Here is a 17,574-nt window from a genome sequence, read left to right as displayed (position 1 = left end):
TGCCTGCCTTGAGGAGTCATGTGAGGGAAAACTGTGCCTGATTTCATTAGGAAATCCATTCTGTTATTTTTTGGTGCTGTTGGCTACTTTATTAAAAACCCTTCAATAGCATCCTTTAAAAAAAAAAAAAAAAAGAAAAAAGAAAAAAAGTGATTGAAGCCATAAGTGCTTCTTTTGTCATAGACGTGCAATCTTTCTAACATTCCATTTCCATTCCACTGCTGTTTTCACACCTTTACACAGTCCAGCATTAATTTTTGTTTTGAATTCGTTTCATTATATGATCACATCTAGAGCCACTAGCAGGTCTGCATATTTCTTTTGAATGTGAAAATGCATTTGCTTTCATCTTGTCTATTTTTTCTCTTCATGTTGTAACAAAAAAAAAAAAATCACACCTTTTGTACATATGCCTGTAAATTTTTTTAAATACTTGAGCCTTTTCTTGGGGTGGGGGGAGGGATGGCGAAGAGACAAGATGAAGAAAAGCCTTACGTTTCACTTTCTTCATCGGTTGGATTGGATGCTTACAGGGTTTTTCTTGTAACATTTATAAGTGCTGCTTACATCACTGAACAACAACAAAAAATAATAATGGAGTAGCTGTTGCCCTTTTCTGGTTGTGTGTACAGTATGTGTGGAATAAAAAAGGGAAAATGTTTTCACAAACTGTTTTGTTTCGTAATTGAATTCAACAATACCGTAGCTACCCATATTGCACTGAGCTTGCCAGTGGTGACTGTCAGGAAAGTCCTATAATACAATTTGTTGGTTGTTGTTGCAGAAGACTGAACTGTTTTGGAATATTTAACAATAACATAAACAGAGTCAAGTGTTTTCAAATGTGGTTGTCTGGTTTTTATGGCCTTGCTGTGTACTTTTCCCTCTTGACAGTAAACTTCTGACTATGGCTTACAGTTTGACATTTAATTTATTAGCGCTGCTCTGCTCTCTTTCCTTGTAAGGAAAGACTTCATGTTGTTTATTGCCAGTTTTTTGTTTACTTTCCAGGTTTGTACTACGAGGTTTAATAAAAAAAACTTTTTTGGACATTTTGTCTGTCTTCTGGAAAGTGAGTGAGTAAGCTCCTTCAAGAAAAATTTCTTTCAATGGATGCCTTGTTAGATAGCGGATACCTCAGTGTCGGTAGTGAGCTTCTATTGCTTTCATTTCCCAGAGAGAGGGGTCAGGTAACAGGAGATAAGAGTGAATCCTCCAGGAAACTGGCCACTTGCCAGCTGGCGAGCGGCCGCCTCATTCCCAACCACTAGCTTTGTCAGGGCAGGTCTTTGAAAGGGGTCTGCATCCCAGCTCATCCTTCTACTTACGCTGTTTGCTTACATTCCTTCCCTCTGTGCATGAGGAGCAGGAGCCAGGAGCCTTCTCAAAGGAGAGCAGATCCCTGCAAACAGAGTGTGAGACTTGACAAGAAACAGGCATTAGACATGTTCAGACCTCAAGTTTAGAGAGAAAAATGACTGCAGAAAAAAAAATGGCAGCAAGATGGTGATGGCTCTAGGTCCTATGGCTTATAACATGTACGCACTTAATTTATAATTCATTCAGGTTTATTTCCCTTAAATTGCTGGTTTGCATCAGTGTAGTCAAACAGATTTTACCACGGAAAAGTAAATTACACTGGTGCTTCTTACAAATAACCGTATTTTTTTTCTGAATTAAGTCTCCTCTGTTCACTGTCATGGATAAAATATTTGGGTAATCAAGTAAAAGACATGGTTGGGATAGAAATACTTTATTTTATCTCGAAAGAGGAGTAAGTTTATACAATGCTAAGATATCTGCTCCACGAGGAGTTAACATTTCAGTATGCATCTCTCCTCCTTTTCAGTTTTTTTTTTTCCTTAACACCTACGATAACTAAGTTGGTCCTGAATAAGAAGTGTGAGAGAGAAGACACTGCTGCGTTAGTAGACAAAGGCAGTAGGCAGACAGTAGGTAGTAAAGAGTAGAAAATAACTTTGCATTTTGGTTTGGATCCTAAATCTTCAGTTGCAGCAGCTGAAAACATGCAAGGAACAATTTGGGTTCGGCATTACACACCAAGTCTAAGTATTTCCAATCAATCAGCCATTTAAAGGTTAGTGGTCAAGGTAACTTGTATCTTTCCCCTTAATTCTCTTATACATAGTATATACAACAGTTTTACTGCTCCCCTGAGCCCCAAGACTACTGTTAAAGTGTGTGTGCTTTAGGCAATTATTATTTTTTTAAAAACCAACCTCCACATGACTGGCAATTTTGTAAAAAGGCAGTATTACTAAGTAAAAAGATCTGGCTGTTACGCTTGGTTAGCAAATCGTTACACAGGCAAGCTCTTCATTCACTTGTTCATTCATTCAGAAGTCATTCTTAAAGGATATGGTTTTAAGATTCAAATAGTTTGAGAGTCACTTTCATCACTAACATCTGAAGCACCCTTTCTTTCAGTTACAGCAGCAAGAGCAGTGTCCACTTGAACCTCCTCTTCATCAGACTGAACAACTGGAGACTCTCCTTCACTTGCATCTTGGCTGGCAGAATCGGTACAGGTCGATGACAGCGAAGACAGTTTCTGTCGTAATTCAGACTGGCTGGGAACCTGAAGACTTATCTCGTTCACATAGCTGTTGGAGTCCGGCCCTTGGAATTGGAAAAAGAACAAGAAAAATCAAGCTTTGGCTCAAGCAGGTGAATTGAGAAGTCAGTATATTAACTGAGCTCAGCGCTGGTTACTGAGCTGTATTTGTGTCGGTTTGCAGCTTTTTTGCAGAATATTAAAAAAACCCTCCCCAAACACAAAGCTGCCTTTTGGCTTTTCTGAAGTTGACCTCAAATACGAGCCCCAGGCTGGTTTTAGTCTGTTTCTGGTGGTGTGTCTGTGTCTTGCTCAGTCTAGAATTGCTAACGCTCGAGATCAAGGTAAGACTGCAGGAGCGTCACGTCCTGACTGCTGCGAGACAGAGCTGTCATCCACTTTGCCTGTTAGCCAAGACCACTTAATCCTCCTAACTCTGACTTGATAAAGTCCATTCAGACTTCAGCGTGTGCCAAGAATCGTCACCAACAGGAAAATCCTCCAGCCAAACCCTGTCCAACAGAACACCACAAATAAACCTGGGTGAAATTAAAAATAGTAACAGCAGCTAGGAGACAGGCAATAACAGTAATCTCCATTTTTGACTAAAAATGAAGATGCAGAAGCAAAACAAATTATTGTCCACAGCGTGAAAACATTCCTCTGCTAAAGCTGTACCGTAGCTCAAGTGCACAGGAATGGGACTTTAAGACTATGCTTCCCCCACGTCCTGGGCAAAAAGATTTCTCAGCAGGTTCAGGGTAATGGTGTTTGCTTGCAGTTTCAGAGTTCAGATTTCAAAATTATCTCAGACCCTCTTCTCTGGACGCTTCCTGGCAGTAAATAAGAAGTTAAAATGGGGAAAAATCTAAACACTCTTCTTACGTGATCTGCCATATAAAGTCCTTTTTTCCTTTACTGTACCCAAGTGTTTCTCCACAGTCAGGGCGCCCAGCTTCAGCACTGAGTAACCTTAGTGAGAAAATACTCTTTAAAATCCTTCGTGATTTTATTGAAAAAAAGTTTCAGGAGGGTTGGATGGAAATGAGCTGATCACCACACCTTACCTCTGCTGAGGCTGTTGGCAGAGCCCTTCACACTCCATTGCCCTGTGACTGGTCCCTATAGCCCTGCCAAATAGCCAAGTTACATTTTAACAAGAAAACAGTCATAACAGCATCCAGAGCCAGCAGAAGGCTGTTGCAGTGGACACTCTTGCCCTAACTAGCTGCAATCTTAAATTCTGAACCTCAACACGAACAGCAAGTAGCCTTGTATGTGACACTGGTTTTGCTCCTCTGGGACCCAGGACCACCAGGGGGAAACCTGCTCTCAGCAGGTCTCTGGTTTAATCACAAGTTGATAAGTGACTGGTACAACATCCACAACTCTTTACAGCTGACCAAGCTGCCTGGACTGAAAACACCCGGCCACTGCAACCGGCTGGGTCAGTCTGGCATGACTAGCACGTCGAGAGTTGCTTCTTCAGGTAGTACATGAATTTACACTGAACACAAGTAATACTAGGATAATGTTTTAAAGGCATTTTGATGTTGTACCCAGCAGCACGCGTTAGATTAATTTACACAATACACACGGAGGAGGAGTTTTTTGGACTGACAGAGGCAAGTCAATTTTTCAGTATCATGAAATGTTGCAAAACTGATGCCCGTAAGCTGGCAACATTTATAGCAAGATGAATTTGAAAACATGTTGATGTCTTGAGCTAATTGTCATTTTTACCAGTTACTAAAATAACTTACCTGTGTTCTGTAGTATTCAGTAAAAACTGCAAAATAAATCTTGCCCTGACCAGTTCTCCACTGACACCCAAATGAAGAGTTACCTTTAAGCCACCTCATTTTTCTGAGAATGAAGACTATTGCATGTCTGGATTTACACTAGGGCACCAGGTCCTTACAGCAAGCACAAAAACCCCATCTAATTCAGCGGGAAATGAATCACCCGGAACCACAACAGCAAGATTCCCAAGACTGCTACACTCGAGCAGTAGTAACTGTAGAGGAGGAAATCTTGCTGCAAGATTTCCTCTGTGTTAAGGTTACAGTGCTAGCACATTGCAGCACTGGTACATTATATTACAGTGTATGTGCATATATAAAAGAAATACATATACACTATCTACACAGACACACTGTAATACATTAATGCACAAAATAACTGATTTTTTTTTTTTCAAAGGCTAGTAAGTTTTACATCTGTTTAGGAAAAAACAACCACACCTAGTAGTTTCTACACTTCCTTAGATAACCCAGTTACACTGTTAAGCCACAAAGCTTCTCGGTCCAACATCTGCCAAAGACTCAGCAAGGGGGAAACAGCCCTAGATTCTGTAATTACTTGCATGCTCAAATGATGATCAACTTTAATAATGCATGGATTGGATGCCTATCCAAAACCAGCCATCTGACTCCCAGTTTTTGCAATAAACCACAAAAAACCTCTAGTAGTCAAGTGTGCCTTGACTACTCACCATAAGCTTTTCATGTTCATGGCTGGTAATAATCACGTCACACAGGGAGGAAGAAAATTACCCCAGGATATTATTAACAATTTTCTTTACATATCCCAAAATATAGGACAGGATTTAAAGTATACTATTTCTTCACTCTAAGTACATTTATAAAAATATTTCAACCTGTATTTTCAAAAGAAATCAGAAACACATTAAAGGAGCTTCATCGTCTGCCCCAAGAAAACTCATTTTGGCTCTTTTAGGAAAAGGCATTTTAGTACTGAAGTTTTTAATTAAGAAAACACTCTTCCCTGGTGGATAAGGTAGCCAGTATTACTAATTCCCTGCTTTAAGTTGATCCCTCATCATGCTGCATCTTTGCAAAACGTAAATCTGGTTTTGTTCATCAGAACATGTAAACAAAATTTCGGATTAAGATTAATTTAATCCAATTTAACTAACATTACTAGCAGTAAGAAGGCTACATGAAAGAACTGCAGTATCAGAGTCACTATTCAGGAGCTTCCAGAACATTGTCATGTTTTAAATTTATATTTATGTATATATATATATACACACATATATGAACTGCTGGGTTAACTGTTAATATCTCTCACTGAAGATCCTGCACTATACAACTGGTCTGAATTTACTTCAAAATGCCAAAATTCTGGACAAATTTTTAGAAAGCAGTCTTAAAAATAAAAACCTAATTGCCACAAGTTTTCTGTTTATGTTTGTTAAAATGTCCTCCATTATCTTTATAATAAGAAAAAATGCGCCTTAAAAGCAGTATGTAACACATCACCTATTCGTACTGTGATAAAATATAACATGCAACTTTAGTAACTTGATAAAAAAAAGACAGTCCAGAAACATCAAGTAGTTTTGCAGCAAGCTCTCTTATACTGCAACTAAGTGTTTTGAAAACCACTAATGAAAACTATTCCATCTACATGAAGTGTAATGTTTTATAAGATAACATCAGACATTACAAATTGGAGCAATTCTGGCAATTTATCGCTTTGTCTCTAAGCACGCTGTCATTACTAGTATCATACCCAGCATGGGAGAAAGCATATTATTGTCTTCGCCTCCTGAGTTTAAAAAGACATCAAGAGCTTCTTGGTCAGACATGTCCATTAGGTCCATCTGTTCCAGCATGTCCACGTTCACCTCCATGGAAGACATACTTCCGATCGGTTCTGCAGTAAAAACAGCGCAATGAGCAAACTGATAATCAGCTACACGAGTTATTACCTATAAAGGCTTCAGGAGCTGCTATAATAGTATGCATTACTAACAATTAAACTAGATATGGAAGGAGCACACCCACAGGAGCTGCTCAGCAGCAATCTCAACCCAAATCCAAGAGCACTCTGTGCAATCTTTGTTGTGAAACTGATGTCCATTACTGTTTTTGTAAAGCAAAACGTTTTTAGCCACAATATTTATAGCAGTAGTGTTATCAGAAATATGCTAGGATGGGGCTCAGGGGCAAAGATTGAAACTTTCCATTTTGCAACACTCCTTTCCAATTCCCTCAACTGGAAAGTCTTTTTAGAGAAAAACAAACCCATTTAAGCACACAATCACGAAATGTCAATATACAAGGGACATGGAAATTCATAAATAAGGACTAATGTTCACAGAGAGCAGCCATTCTTCCTCTTTCAGTTAGTCTAATAAATGACAGTAGTATGTAAAACCTAGGCTGATGCCCAATATCTGCTCTCAGCATGGGAATTTCGTATTTATTACTCTGGCAAATTACTTATTATTGTCAATACAATACTGACAATTCACAAGGGGATTAAGTTCTTGGATGAGCATCTTCTTCCTTGAACAATAAAACATGCAAACACAAAACAAGTTCAGAGCTACACAGATTTAAGTCCAGTTGCTGCACATGTAACATCAAATATTACCATTAACAGTTTAATGGTTCACCTCAATTTAAGAATTACACTATTGAAAGCCTTCATATGTGAACAGACATGAAATCCCATCATTTGATTGTTTTTTTTTCTCAAATACACTACAGCCCTGTAGTTTTGCATGCACTGCAGGATCAAATCTTTCATTAACACAGTTTCTTTGATATATGGGCTCTGCATTACACTGCCAAGCTGAGGTTCAGAAAATTAGGTACCCCAACCCTCTAACAGAGCCGTGTGTCCAGTACTAGCCACTGACAACATCCACTTTTAGTCTAAGTGGACTATATATATACAGAAAGCAGGAGATCCAAACGCACTTCCTTCCTAGACCGAAGGAATTTAGACTTACATATCCCACTTCTCAGAAGACTGTTCTAGCAATCAATCTAGAGCATCTTGCAGATGAGCGTTCATAGCACTCACGCAGAGAAATGAAAATCCTGGATGGTATTCTCTGCTCCGAGATCACAAATTATAGCAGAACTGGTCATGGAGCAAGGACAGAATCTCTGCATTTTTTCCTGCCACATGAGTGACACCATCTCCCACTTGCTTTCTTTCTAGTCCTACAGTTCCTGCGTTTTGGCCCAACAGATGGATACTTCCCACGCAGCAGTGTCTGTACTCTATGGCATTCTTGTGCTTACTGAGTCAGGAGGTGCCCTACCCGAGTCAACGCATAATGAGAGCACTTAACCTAATCTCCCATGTCCTAATCATATACTCTGTATGTTACGTAGACAATGGAAATAGCTACCACCTGAGAACTGTTTTGAAATGCAACACTGAGGTTTCCTCTGCACTTCTAAAATTTTTCAGGGGCACCTTCTGCCAGGCGACAATCCCAGGCTTTGGAACTCCAGTGGACAGAAGCGACCCCCTCCACCCATACCTTTAGTGATATGGGTGCACCCTGCAGCTGCAGAGAAAAGTGCTGTTGCAGATGTACTTCAGCGCTTTGCAGTTCCTCCGGCAACGAGCAGAGAGCCTCACTGATTTTCTACGGTATCTAGTTCCCCATGAACCCAAAGTTTGTTTAACAAGCTTATCTGAAGTTTCAGTTCCACCGAGTTAGAATTTAAGACATGGCAAAGCTTCATCTATAAGCATTAAACCCACTGCTGACTGACCCCTTAGTGCTCTCCAAGCTGTGAGTTTGTGGATTACACAGAAGGTATTTTAAAACTTGCCTCGCCTCTCTGCTATCTGCAAGTATCCTGTAGAAAGGTATTGCTCCATGTCCTGTTGGAAGGCTTCTTCAAAGAACTTCTGACGCTCCTTTAGCTTCATCTGCTGCGTGTGCTCCATATCCAAAACCTTCTGTGCATGTTCAGCATCTAGCTCAGCTGAGTGTAAAACAAACAAACAAATAAAATGCTACATGTATGTCCCCCTGACTCTCAGCATTTAAAATCTACTGAACCAGTTCAATACTGACAGATTCTTACTACAGACTGTTAACACCAGCTGTTATAAAAGAAGGCTTCTGCGCTTTGCAACTATATTTTAAAACCGAAAGGACAAGAATACTATATTAGGCAGCATAACCTTCACATTAAAGTAATGTCATAACTATTCATCTTGAGGCAAGATGCAGATTTCCTGAACTGTACAAGTGCCAACATCTGAAAGATCTGTCCATCGACAATCAGGATTTCAGAATTCTGCCAAAAAAGCTATCAGATAATGATGCTCCTGCTTTCATATGTACCCCAGACACACAAAAGCAATATTTTTAATTTGAATGTTGCATTTCTACCCCACTTCCACCATCAAACAAGTGGAAAGATATATATGTATGTATGGTTATATGTACATACATATAAATACACATATATGTGTGGGACATTCTGGTTTTGTTAGCCTTCAGACAGACTAGAAAAATCCTTAGAAGACTATCCTGCCTGTAGCACAGGTAGGAGTGCACAGAAGCTGTGAAGGCAGCCTGAGCCCACAGGAGGCAGGCACACAGTACTGTTCCCTGTGACACCACCACACAGTCACTAACACCAATACAGAGGGTCTTCTCTGAACACAGCAGCAAAGAATGTGCCAGAAGACAGTGATGACACTGGCACCAAAAAAGCGGAGCCAACTGCCATAAATTACTAATGGGACGCCAAGCAGAAAGGGCCAGCTTGTATCGCTTGTACAGACATACAGTGGCAACCGCATTTGCTTGTATGTATCTGTGCTGGGTCTCTGGCAGCTCCTCTTCCCTCCTACAGTGAAAGAACTACCAGACCAAATACCATTAAAGAACTCTTTTCCTCCTGCTTTGCTCCACAGGAGTCACTGACTGGCCAGAAGACGTTGAAAGAAAATGATTGGGTAGTTTAGTGAAGAATAACATCTTCTAGAACAAAAAGACGTGGTAGCTACTGAAGTATTAACTCTAGCCAGACCACTATTAGAATATGCTTTAGGAAAAACCCTGCTTTTTAGGAGGAATATGTAAACTGGAGCCCTTCTTCTCAAAGTTCTCTGTTCATTTTTCTAAGCTGGTCTCATGAGCTCGCCGTTTACAATTAAAAAAAAAGAATTTGCCAGCTGAGCTGCTGATGGAAAGGATGGGGGTGGTGAGAAGAGCTGCTGGTCTGGTCTGTTCTACCCATTAGAGGAAGCTCCAACAAATACTGCTGGGTAAAAAATGTCCAAGCTTTCACACACCAGACAGACAGAGCTAGGCTATGGCACCCATACAGACAAATGCTGAAAGAACGTAAAGTTTTCTAGGACAAGCATAATGTCAGTCTTCCAGGGAAGATGTTATGTTCATGATATTTTACAATAAGGACATTCATTAAAAGCATTTACCATTATGGAGATTATTATCCAAATGAAGAACATGTTTTATTAAGCCAGGCAAAAACATCAGACAGCAGCAATTCACTCTGTTGCCTGCATCAAGGTCACAGAGCAGATACAGAAGCAACTGAGCTGTGATAGCTGCCAAAAGGAGCCATAAAACTGGACTGACACACCAAATATCCATTGAAACATCAGTACATAAGAATAATTTTTTTCTTAAAGCAGATTTCATAAGTAAAACATCACTCTATAATAAGGAAAGCATTTTCCTTTAAGCCAACATGTCTTTATTATCAATTACACTGTGGTGTACAATAACTCAGTGCTCCCTGGAGCAACTCCTTTACTACAGTCCTGAACGATGAGCAATTATTAATAAAATAGTGTATGATGCAGAAATGCTATTCAATTATAATAATAAAAGCCAGGGGCTCTCACTGACAACAGAAATTTCCTGTCTTTCTCATAATATATTCTGACAGTTTTGCACTCTATAATGGTAGCCCAGGATATTTTTAACCCCAAAACACGGATAACATCTGAGACCGATAGAGCTTCTTTCTTAACACTGCACTCTGATTCTTCCTTTTGCTACTTGGCAGTCCTGGGTTAATGGTTGTACTTGATGATCTCAAAAGTCTTTTCCAACCTAAATGATTCTATGATTCTATTGAAATTGTCACTGGCCAAAACTAAATGGTAATAGCTGCCTGCTGTGGTGACACATTCTGAAGAAACTCAAATACGCTAGCTGAAGAATTGTCATAGGCTTGCTGTCCAAAGTCAGTTATAGAGAATTAACATCAAGAGCCCTGCTGCATGATTTCATACTCTGCCAGGTATAATAAAAGTTGCTTGGCTAAGCAAAACCAAACTGCTACATTTCAGGTTTCTGTTTGTTGTCAGAAATGCTAAAGATGGCTAGATGAAGCTAACAGTCAAACATGAAACCACAGAAAATGGGTGTATTGTTTCTTTCACAAAGCTATTCAGAATTACATTTTCCACATCTCAAGTGCAGTTCTACATGTTTATAAAAGCCTGAATAGAACCAGCACCAAAGGACTTCTAAGACAGACAAAAGTATCATCCATATACTATCATACACTGTTCATGTCCACATATGAATACTTCCCAGGATGCAGACTGAGACCTGACACACTTAAAATACTATCACATTTTCCCTTTCACTATAAAATTGTACCTTTGAATTAGTAACTGCACCTATTTCTCAATCGCACTGCTGTGCGCAGGGACAAAAAAAGACAGACTACACAGAAAATGCTAATTCACAGTTCCATGCAGACTCACTGGAGTTGCCATGATAACCAAATAAAAGGCAACTTCCATTCTACACCAGCTATGACTTAAAAGAACAGAACTAAATGTAGGCAAAGTATTTCTTAAAAACTGGGAACTCGAGTGCTGACATACAGCCTTCTGCACCATCCCCGGGAAGAGCCCCATGGCTAACCCACAGCTCGCCTCCCTTGCAGTCACGGCACAACCTGCAGCCTGCCTCCTCCAAAGCCCAAGTGAAGAGGCAGCACTCATGCACAAAACCTCATTTTCTCCAACAGTGCTGAGCAATGCGCTCTCCCCAGCCCTGCACTCATCACGCAGGCACTGAAGCACAGCAGCCAATTCTACCCTGCGATCAGTCACCCCAGCCTGATGCAGCCTTTGGGGATGGGCACCCCTACTGAGATGCTACACCGGCCTCGCCTCCTCTAGCCACGTGAGAATTTATTAGGAAATTTCAGGGGACAGCTCTACTTCTCCAGATACCTCAGCATGAGAATAAGCCATAGTCATCATCTGTTTCTGCCCCTGTGGAGCCTGCCTACAGCAGCTAACAGGACCTGGAAAGATGTACCAGCTAATTCCAGCCATTAAAAGGACTGGCCTGTGCTCTTGAAGTTCAATAACAACAAAAAACAAAGAGACACAGACACAAAACTCAAACAACCAAAAAAACCCCACACCCCCAAAAATCAGTACCTTAAAGCATTGCTTTTCCCTACAGACATTTCCACCCCCAGTCTTTTTTTTGTCTGGGAAGAAAAAAAACAACCCACCACCACATAGCTGTACAGACAGGCCAAAGACTTAGAAATTTAAGACAAGACCAGGAGTATAATATTATTATTTGGTACAACATCCATGTTTGCACATCTCAATTTACATTTCTGATACCCTTCTGCAGCTAGAAGATGCGCTAACCACACACTGTATTCCTAATATGAGATTAAGTTAATTAAAGCCAAGACCTCATGATAGATTTCTTAAAGTCTTTATAAAATATTTTTATTTACAAATTAACTCTATTTCTTAGAACCTCCCCCTTCTGTATCTTAAGTATATTTGAACTTGAACTTGCCAGTAGAAGAATCCGAACTCCAGAGGAATAAATTACAATAGCTTACAACCATATGCCTCAAGTGTAAAGGACACCATTTTCTGGTACCATTCATATGCCTGAGTGACACTTCCCACAAATGAAAATTTTTCCACAGTACCTAAAGTTTCTATCCAACCAACAAAATAAATGTCCATTTTATACTGTAATCTAAAATAATTTCCAGTTATGCACAACGGATCTCCTGAATGAATAACCCTACAAATAAAACAAATTAGAAGAACGACAAAAAAACCCCCACAAACACAAGCAAACAACAACAACAACAAAAAACGAACAGCAACTGAGAACACTGGTTATTTAGATTGCTAACACATCCCTTAGATGTAAAGTGAAAGTGAAAGGTGTCAAGTTGTCCAAATGGATGGCTTTTTGGTGTTTCACACTGTTACACAATCAGTATACTTTCCTTCAACTAATTCATTATGTTACCTTATAGTTCTTCATGTAAACTAGAATCCGTAAATGTATTTGCTGTAAAGAGGGAAAGATATCGAGTAACCCAAAACCTGAAGCTTAGATAAATGCTCCCTTTCTCCCCCCTTCTATAGTTCGTCTGGCTTTTTGTAGACTCATTCAACTGGACCACAAAATGTACACAAGTATTCCTCTCAGGTTTTTTGCTTTCACTAAAGATATGAAAGTTTCAAGCAGTTTCAATATTTATGTAGCTGAATTATGATGTTCCTCCTGTACTGGGGGGCTCCAAACTGGCCCCAGCATGTAGACATGCTGAGCAGGCCAGGATAATCCTTTCCCTGGTTCTCCAGCCACGTCCCCGTTCACACAGGTGAGGATGCTGTGGCCTCCCCTGCTGCCAGGCAGCTGCTGGCTGGTACCCAGCTCGCTGCCCACCCACCGCCCCGGGGCCATTCTGCAGAGCTGCTCCCCAGCTGCTCTTGCTGCAGGGGCTCTTCCTTGCCCAGTGCAGGGCTTTGCATTTGTACCTGTTGAACTTCTCCTGTTCTCTATCAGCCCGCTCCTCCAGCCTCTCTGGATCCCTCTGAATGGCAGCCCTGCTCTCACTGTATCGACTGACCCTCCCCATTTGCTGTCATCTGCAAACTCGGTGAGCGTGCCCTCCATCACTTCCTCCAGGGAAGACACTGTTGCTTGTTACCAGCCTCCAGGTCGAGTATGACCCATTAAATGCTACCATCTAAACCAACCAGTCATTTATCCATCTCGTTGCCCATCCATCCGGACTGTAACATCATAATTTGGCTACAAGAATATTGGGCGAGTCTGTCAAAACCTATTAGTAAGCTGGCTATTCAATAAAGAACCGAAAGCATTCACAAATCAGAACAATAAAACCATAAAAACAGAAAGCAGAAGATGTATTAGTAAGCTGGCTATTCACTAAATAACTGAAAGCCTTCAAAAATCAAAATAAGAACAGGCAAGGGAAGACCGACAGACAAGTAACATGAGTGCATTATAACTCAGCAACCTATACTTGCCACTGCCTCATTATAGACCCTTTCAAGTAAAAATATCAAAGCAAGACAAGATGCTGGGGAGTGCTTCAAAGGATGCAGTTTTTCCCGAAATATTTGAATTAAATGTTTGAATTATTCTTGACTGAATTTAGATTACATTTTAATAATAAGGGAGGAGGTTCAGCACACTCCTGCATGACATTTTGCTGACAAGTGGGGAAAGACCATTGGCAAAACTTAAAAAAATTCTAAGGTATCTGAATTAGGTGCACAGTCTTTCTTCAAAATAGGAGTGAAAAGAAAACACGTGAAAACGAAAAGATATAACTGTTTTTAAACTCTGATTTAACAGCTTATTTACAAAGTAAATTTTTTTAAACCAAAGTTATATTCAAATAATTACAGTCAAAAAAACTAAGCCCTGATTCACTGGAACGTGAAGTCAGGATTTCACTGGACTTCACTGATGGAAAGATCATCTCTAGTGGAAAAAATATACATCGTTCCAAATAAGTCTGACATCTCTCAAAAGCGTGCATTTTCATGAAGATATATTTTACTAAAATTACAATTATCAATGTTATTTTTATTAAAATATTTCTTCATTTAAAAAAATCAGTCATTACACATGACTGTATGTATTCCTTGATAATTTCTAACTAGTGTTTTTATAGATTGCATCAGAATATGAAAACTCTAATTAACCCAGAAATAATCCAGTCAAGAGGAAGAGCAAAGGTTTTTACTAGTGCACAGAAATTATTTCTTAAGTTGCCCAATAAGCACTTTCAACAAGTTGGCTTACCTTGGAAATTCCCTCTAAAAAGCTCCTTACTTGAGATGCTTGAAAAATAGAGAATAAGCCTAAATAAACATCAGAATAAACCACTGAAAATAACCGCCTGTGTATGCCAAGATTCCAGGGACTAAAGCAGCACCTGGAGGAAGAAGCAGCTTCCGACCAGCGCGACAGGAAACAGCCTGGGTAAAGGTTTCCACGTAACTCCAAACTTCACATGGCTACCAGGAAATCATCCTAATTAACAGATACTAAAAATACGCTCCACCAAACAGCAAACGCATGAATCTGGTTCTAAAAATGTAAATACATCTAGGATTTTTTAAAAAATAATCACCCAAACTTTATAGTCATATGCCTTACAGTGTGTGAAAAGCATATTTGGCCCTGGCAGAATTAGGATCTTTCAGGACAGCTGAACAAAAGGTTATTGTATTTATTTGACCTTCACAGTTCTCTTCAGCTCTCTCCTACATTTTAAAGCCTTGTAAAGTGCGACGAGACGTTTCTAAGGCAGAGCAGTGGCTTGCTACTGCAGAGGAGCACATGTCCCAGCTATGGACCAGTCTGGGTTTGTTTGAGTTTTTAAGCAGTTAATACAGCCCACGATAATTAACGTAGGGGTTCCAACAAGCTTAGAGCATCTGAAGTTTTGTATAAAAGCTTAAATCCTGCCCTGCCCAATTGTACCTTTTTTACAACAAAACAAACAGAACATCCTACACAGCAGCTACATGACACATATTCTTTAGATTGCTTTCACCTTGCTCTATTCTCTGCAAGCTTAAAAATACACCAGGCTGAGGACTCCTCTGCAAGGGGGTCCACAGCAGCAGAATGGACTCTCATTTTAGAACTACATCTACTGCGGTTCCGAAACAGTAAGAATGCTTTTCACCATTTTATTTCTCTTAAAAAACATCCTGAACCCTGAGTGCATTTGCCTACTTCTGGATTATTTTTTTTTCAAATTAAGAGCAGACACATTTTCATGCCTGCAAATGTGGTAATCAGGAACAATTTTAGAATTGTTTTAATTGGTTTTAACTACAGTCAAACCCATCATAGATACACTGTTCTACAACATGTTAGGGTTTTTTTTCCACGCTTGCCTCAGTATTTTCCTACCTTCAGATGTGCAAATGCATGTCTTGCAGTGCATGGTAATGTTAGAGCAAAAGCTTTACCAGGGGAATTCTCTCCTCCAGGCCCATACTTAATGACTACTGCCTTAACAAATCTACAATTCACCATTTTCCAGTTTTCTGGTTCAATTTCATTTACGGTCCCAAGAATACTAAGCCATGATATCTGTCCTTCTAGAAGACAGGATTTAGTAAAGTGACTCTGGGTGGGGGTGTGGGGCAGGCACAGGGGGGTTAGTCTTCTAACTCCTCTGTTTCTCCTTTAGTCAGATTTCTGTCCAACTGAAAGAGAAGAAAAGGTGACAAGGGAAGGATAACATTAAGCAGAACCTCACTAGCACAGAAAGTAAGTTGAAATAACCAAAATGGCAAGTATCTGGGCTCACGTGCTTGTTTCCTGCCTCACTGTAAATCCACCACCCATGGTACTGTAAGAACAATAAATCTGTTAGTAAGCTGCAAAGTATTTATTTTCACTGTAAATAAGCCTGACAATATCACATGTATCTTTAGTAGATATAGGTTTATTTATGAGGACAATCTGGCTTTAAAAATCTAGCCACACACTAGAAAAATCCCACTATTACAGAAATTGTACTTGAAAACAGTTTGAATGACTCATCACTGGTCTACTGTCATGACAAGTTGTATTTAATGCGTACACTCTCCAATTACTTTTATTTTTGTCTTACCTCAAAAATATTCATTTCCAAATGGAAAAACTAATCGGTAGCAAATCTAAAACCAGAGCACTTAAAATAGAAACCGCAGCATTGCAGTATTCTGTTCAGGTTTGCAGAAGTCCATGAAACTGTCCCCAACAAGATTAATAACATCCCATCAGCCAAGTACAAATCGATCTACTGAACAATTTAATTACTACTTTCCATTCCAAAAAGATAACCACTTTTGTTTTGGAACTGGAAGGCTCACAAAGCAGGCAAATGTCTTCTGCTACAAGAACAGTGCTAATCTGAACCTTTGCACAACTCAGATATTTTGCCTTCTAGATCAAATTATGTGCATGCATAGATCTATAAATAAATTATGAGATACTGTTTTGCTGTCACAACACATCGTGCACATGTTGAAAATATGGGTTCCACAACAAGGAAAATCAGTTGGCAGGTATCAGCTTCTACTTGTCCTTCAAGCGTCAAACTCTTGCTTTAGTGAAACTATTCTTCACCTAGACTATATCCATCTTTAGCTACACAGGCTAGCAGAACAATACCATTCAGTGCTTAAATAAATCTTGCCTCAAAAAACCCGAATGTGAACAAGTTATAGTCTTACCTACTAACTAAAACAGAACGAGGGGTTTATTCTACATATTGTTTTCAGAGTAACCAGTCTTCTGATCTGAACATGCAGTTTTATACCTCCTTCTCCAGAGGGAGAGGCAGAGCCTGCCAAAAAGTCCTACAGGCTTCAAAGCCAAAAGGAATGAGCTGCAGATTCATCGTTTCAGTATGGTTCAGTGTAATCTGACTTGCTTTACATTGACAGTGACATATTTTAGACTTTAAGTGGACTTTTTTTTTTTAGACATACTTTAATGCAACTCTTGGTTAATATAAGCAATGATTGCTCAAGCAGAAAGAGAAAAGAGAAAACGTACCTTTCCGGAAAAAAATCATGCAACCAGTTGAAAGAGAATTTGATTTTTTTCACATCTCTTCCACGTGGTAAGGCATTCAGTATGCATTACGTAAACTACATTTGATAACAGATGTGCTTTACAAATGTGTTGCAACTAAAACTTTTATGTCCATCAGAAGTATTAAAACATTTTTACTCAATAGTGAAAGAGAACATTTTGCAAATTCAAGTTATATTTAAAGTATTTGATGCCAGACGCCATTCCGAATCATCAGTCCTCTCTCATCTGAATTCATTATCAAACTAAAGTTCTGAAAGCACAAAGCCTGTGAGTGTTATTGCAATCAACTGCAAGAGCTCTTCCT

General features: G+C 39.6%; 1 protein-coding gene across 2 annotated transcripts in view; it reads right to left on the bottom strand.

The window, feature by feature from the left end:
* Positions 1-58: 58 nt before the first annotated feature.
* Positions 59-17,574, bottom strand: part of DTNBP1 (dystrobrevin binding protein 1) — a 73,754-nt gene continuing 56,238 nt past the window's right edge. For both annotated transcript variants that reach the window (XM_080381726.1, XM_080381725.1), the window contains 3 exons: positions 8,182-8,337; positions 6,113-6,256; positions 59-2,640 (listed from right to left, as the gene is read on the bottom strand). In XM_080381726.1, the coding sequence (XP_080237852.1) occupies positions 2,393-2,640; positions 6,113-6,256; positions 8,182-8,337 (548 nt within the window). In that variant the 3' untranslated portion in view covers positions 59-2,392. The remainder of the gene's footprint in view (positions 2,641-6,112; positions 6,257-8,181; positions 8,338-17,574) is intronic.

The sequence above is a fragment of the Falco punctatus genome (assembly GCF_963210335.1).
Source record: "Falco punctatus genome assembly, chromosome: 3".
Taxonomy (NCBI): domain Eukaryota; kingdom Metazoa; phylum Chordata; class Aves; order Falconiformes; family Falconidae; genus Falco; species Falco punctatus.
The sequence above is the reverse complement of the archived record's forward strand: the minus strand, read 5'-3'. Positions and strand labels throughout refer to the sequence as shown.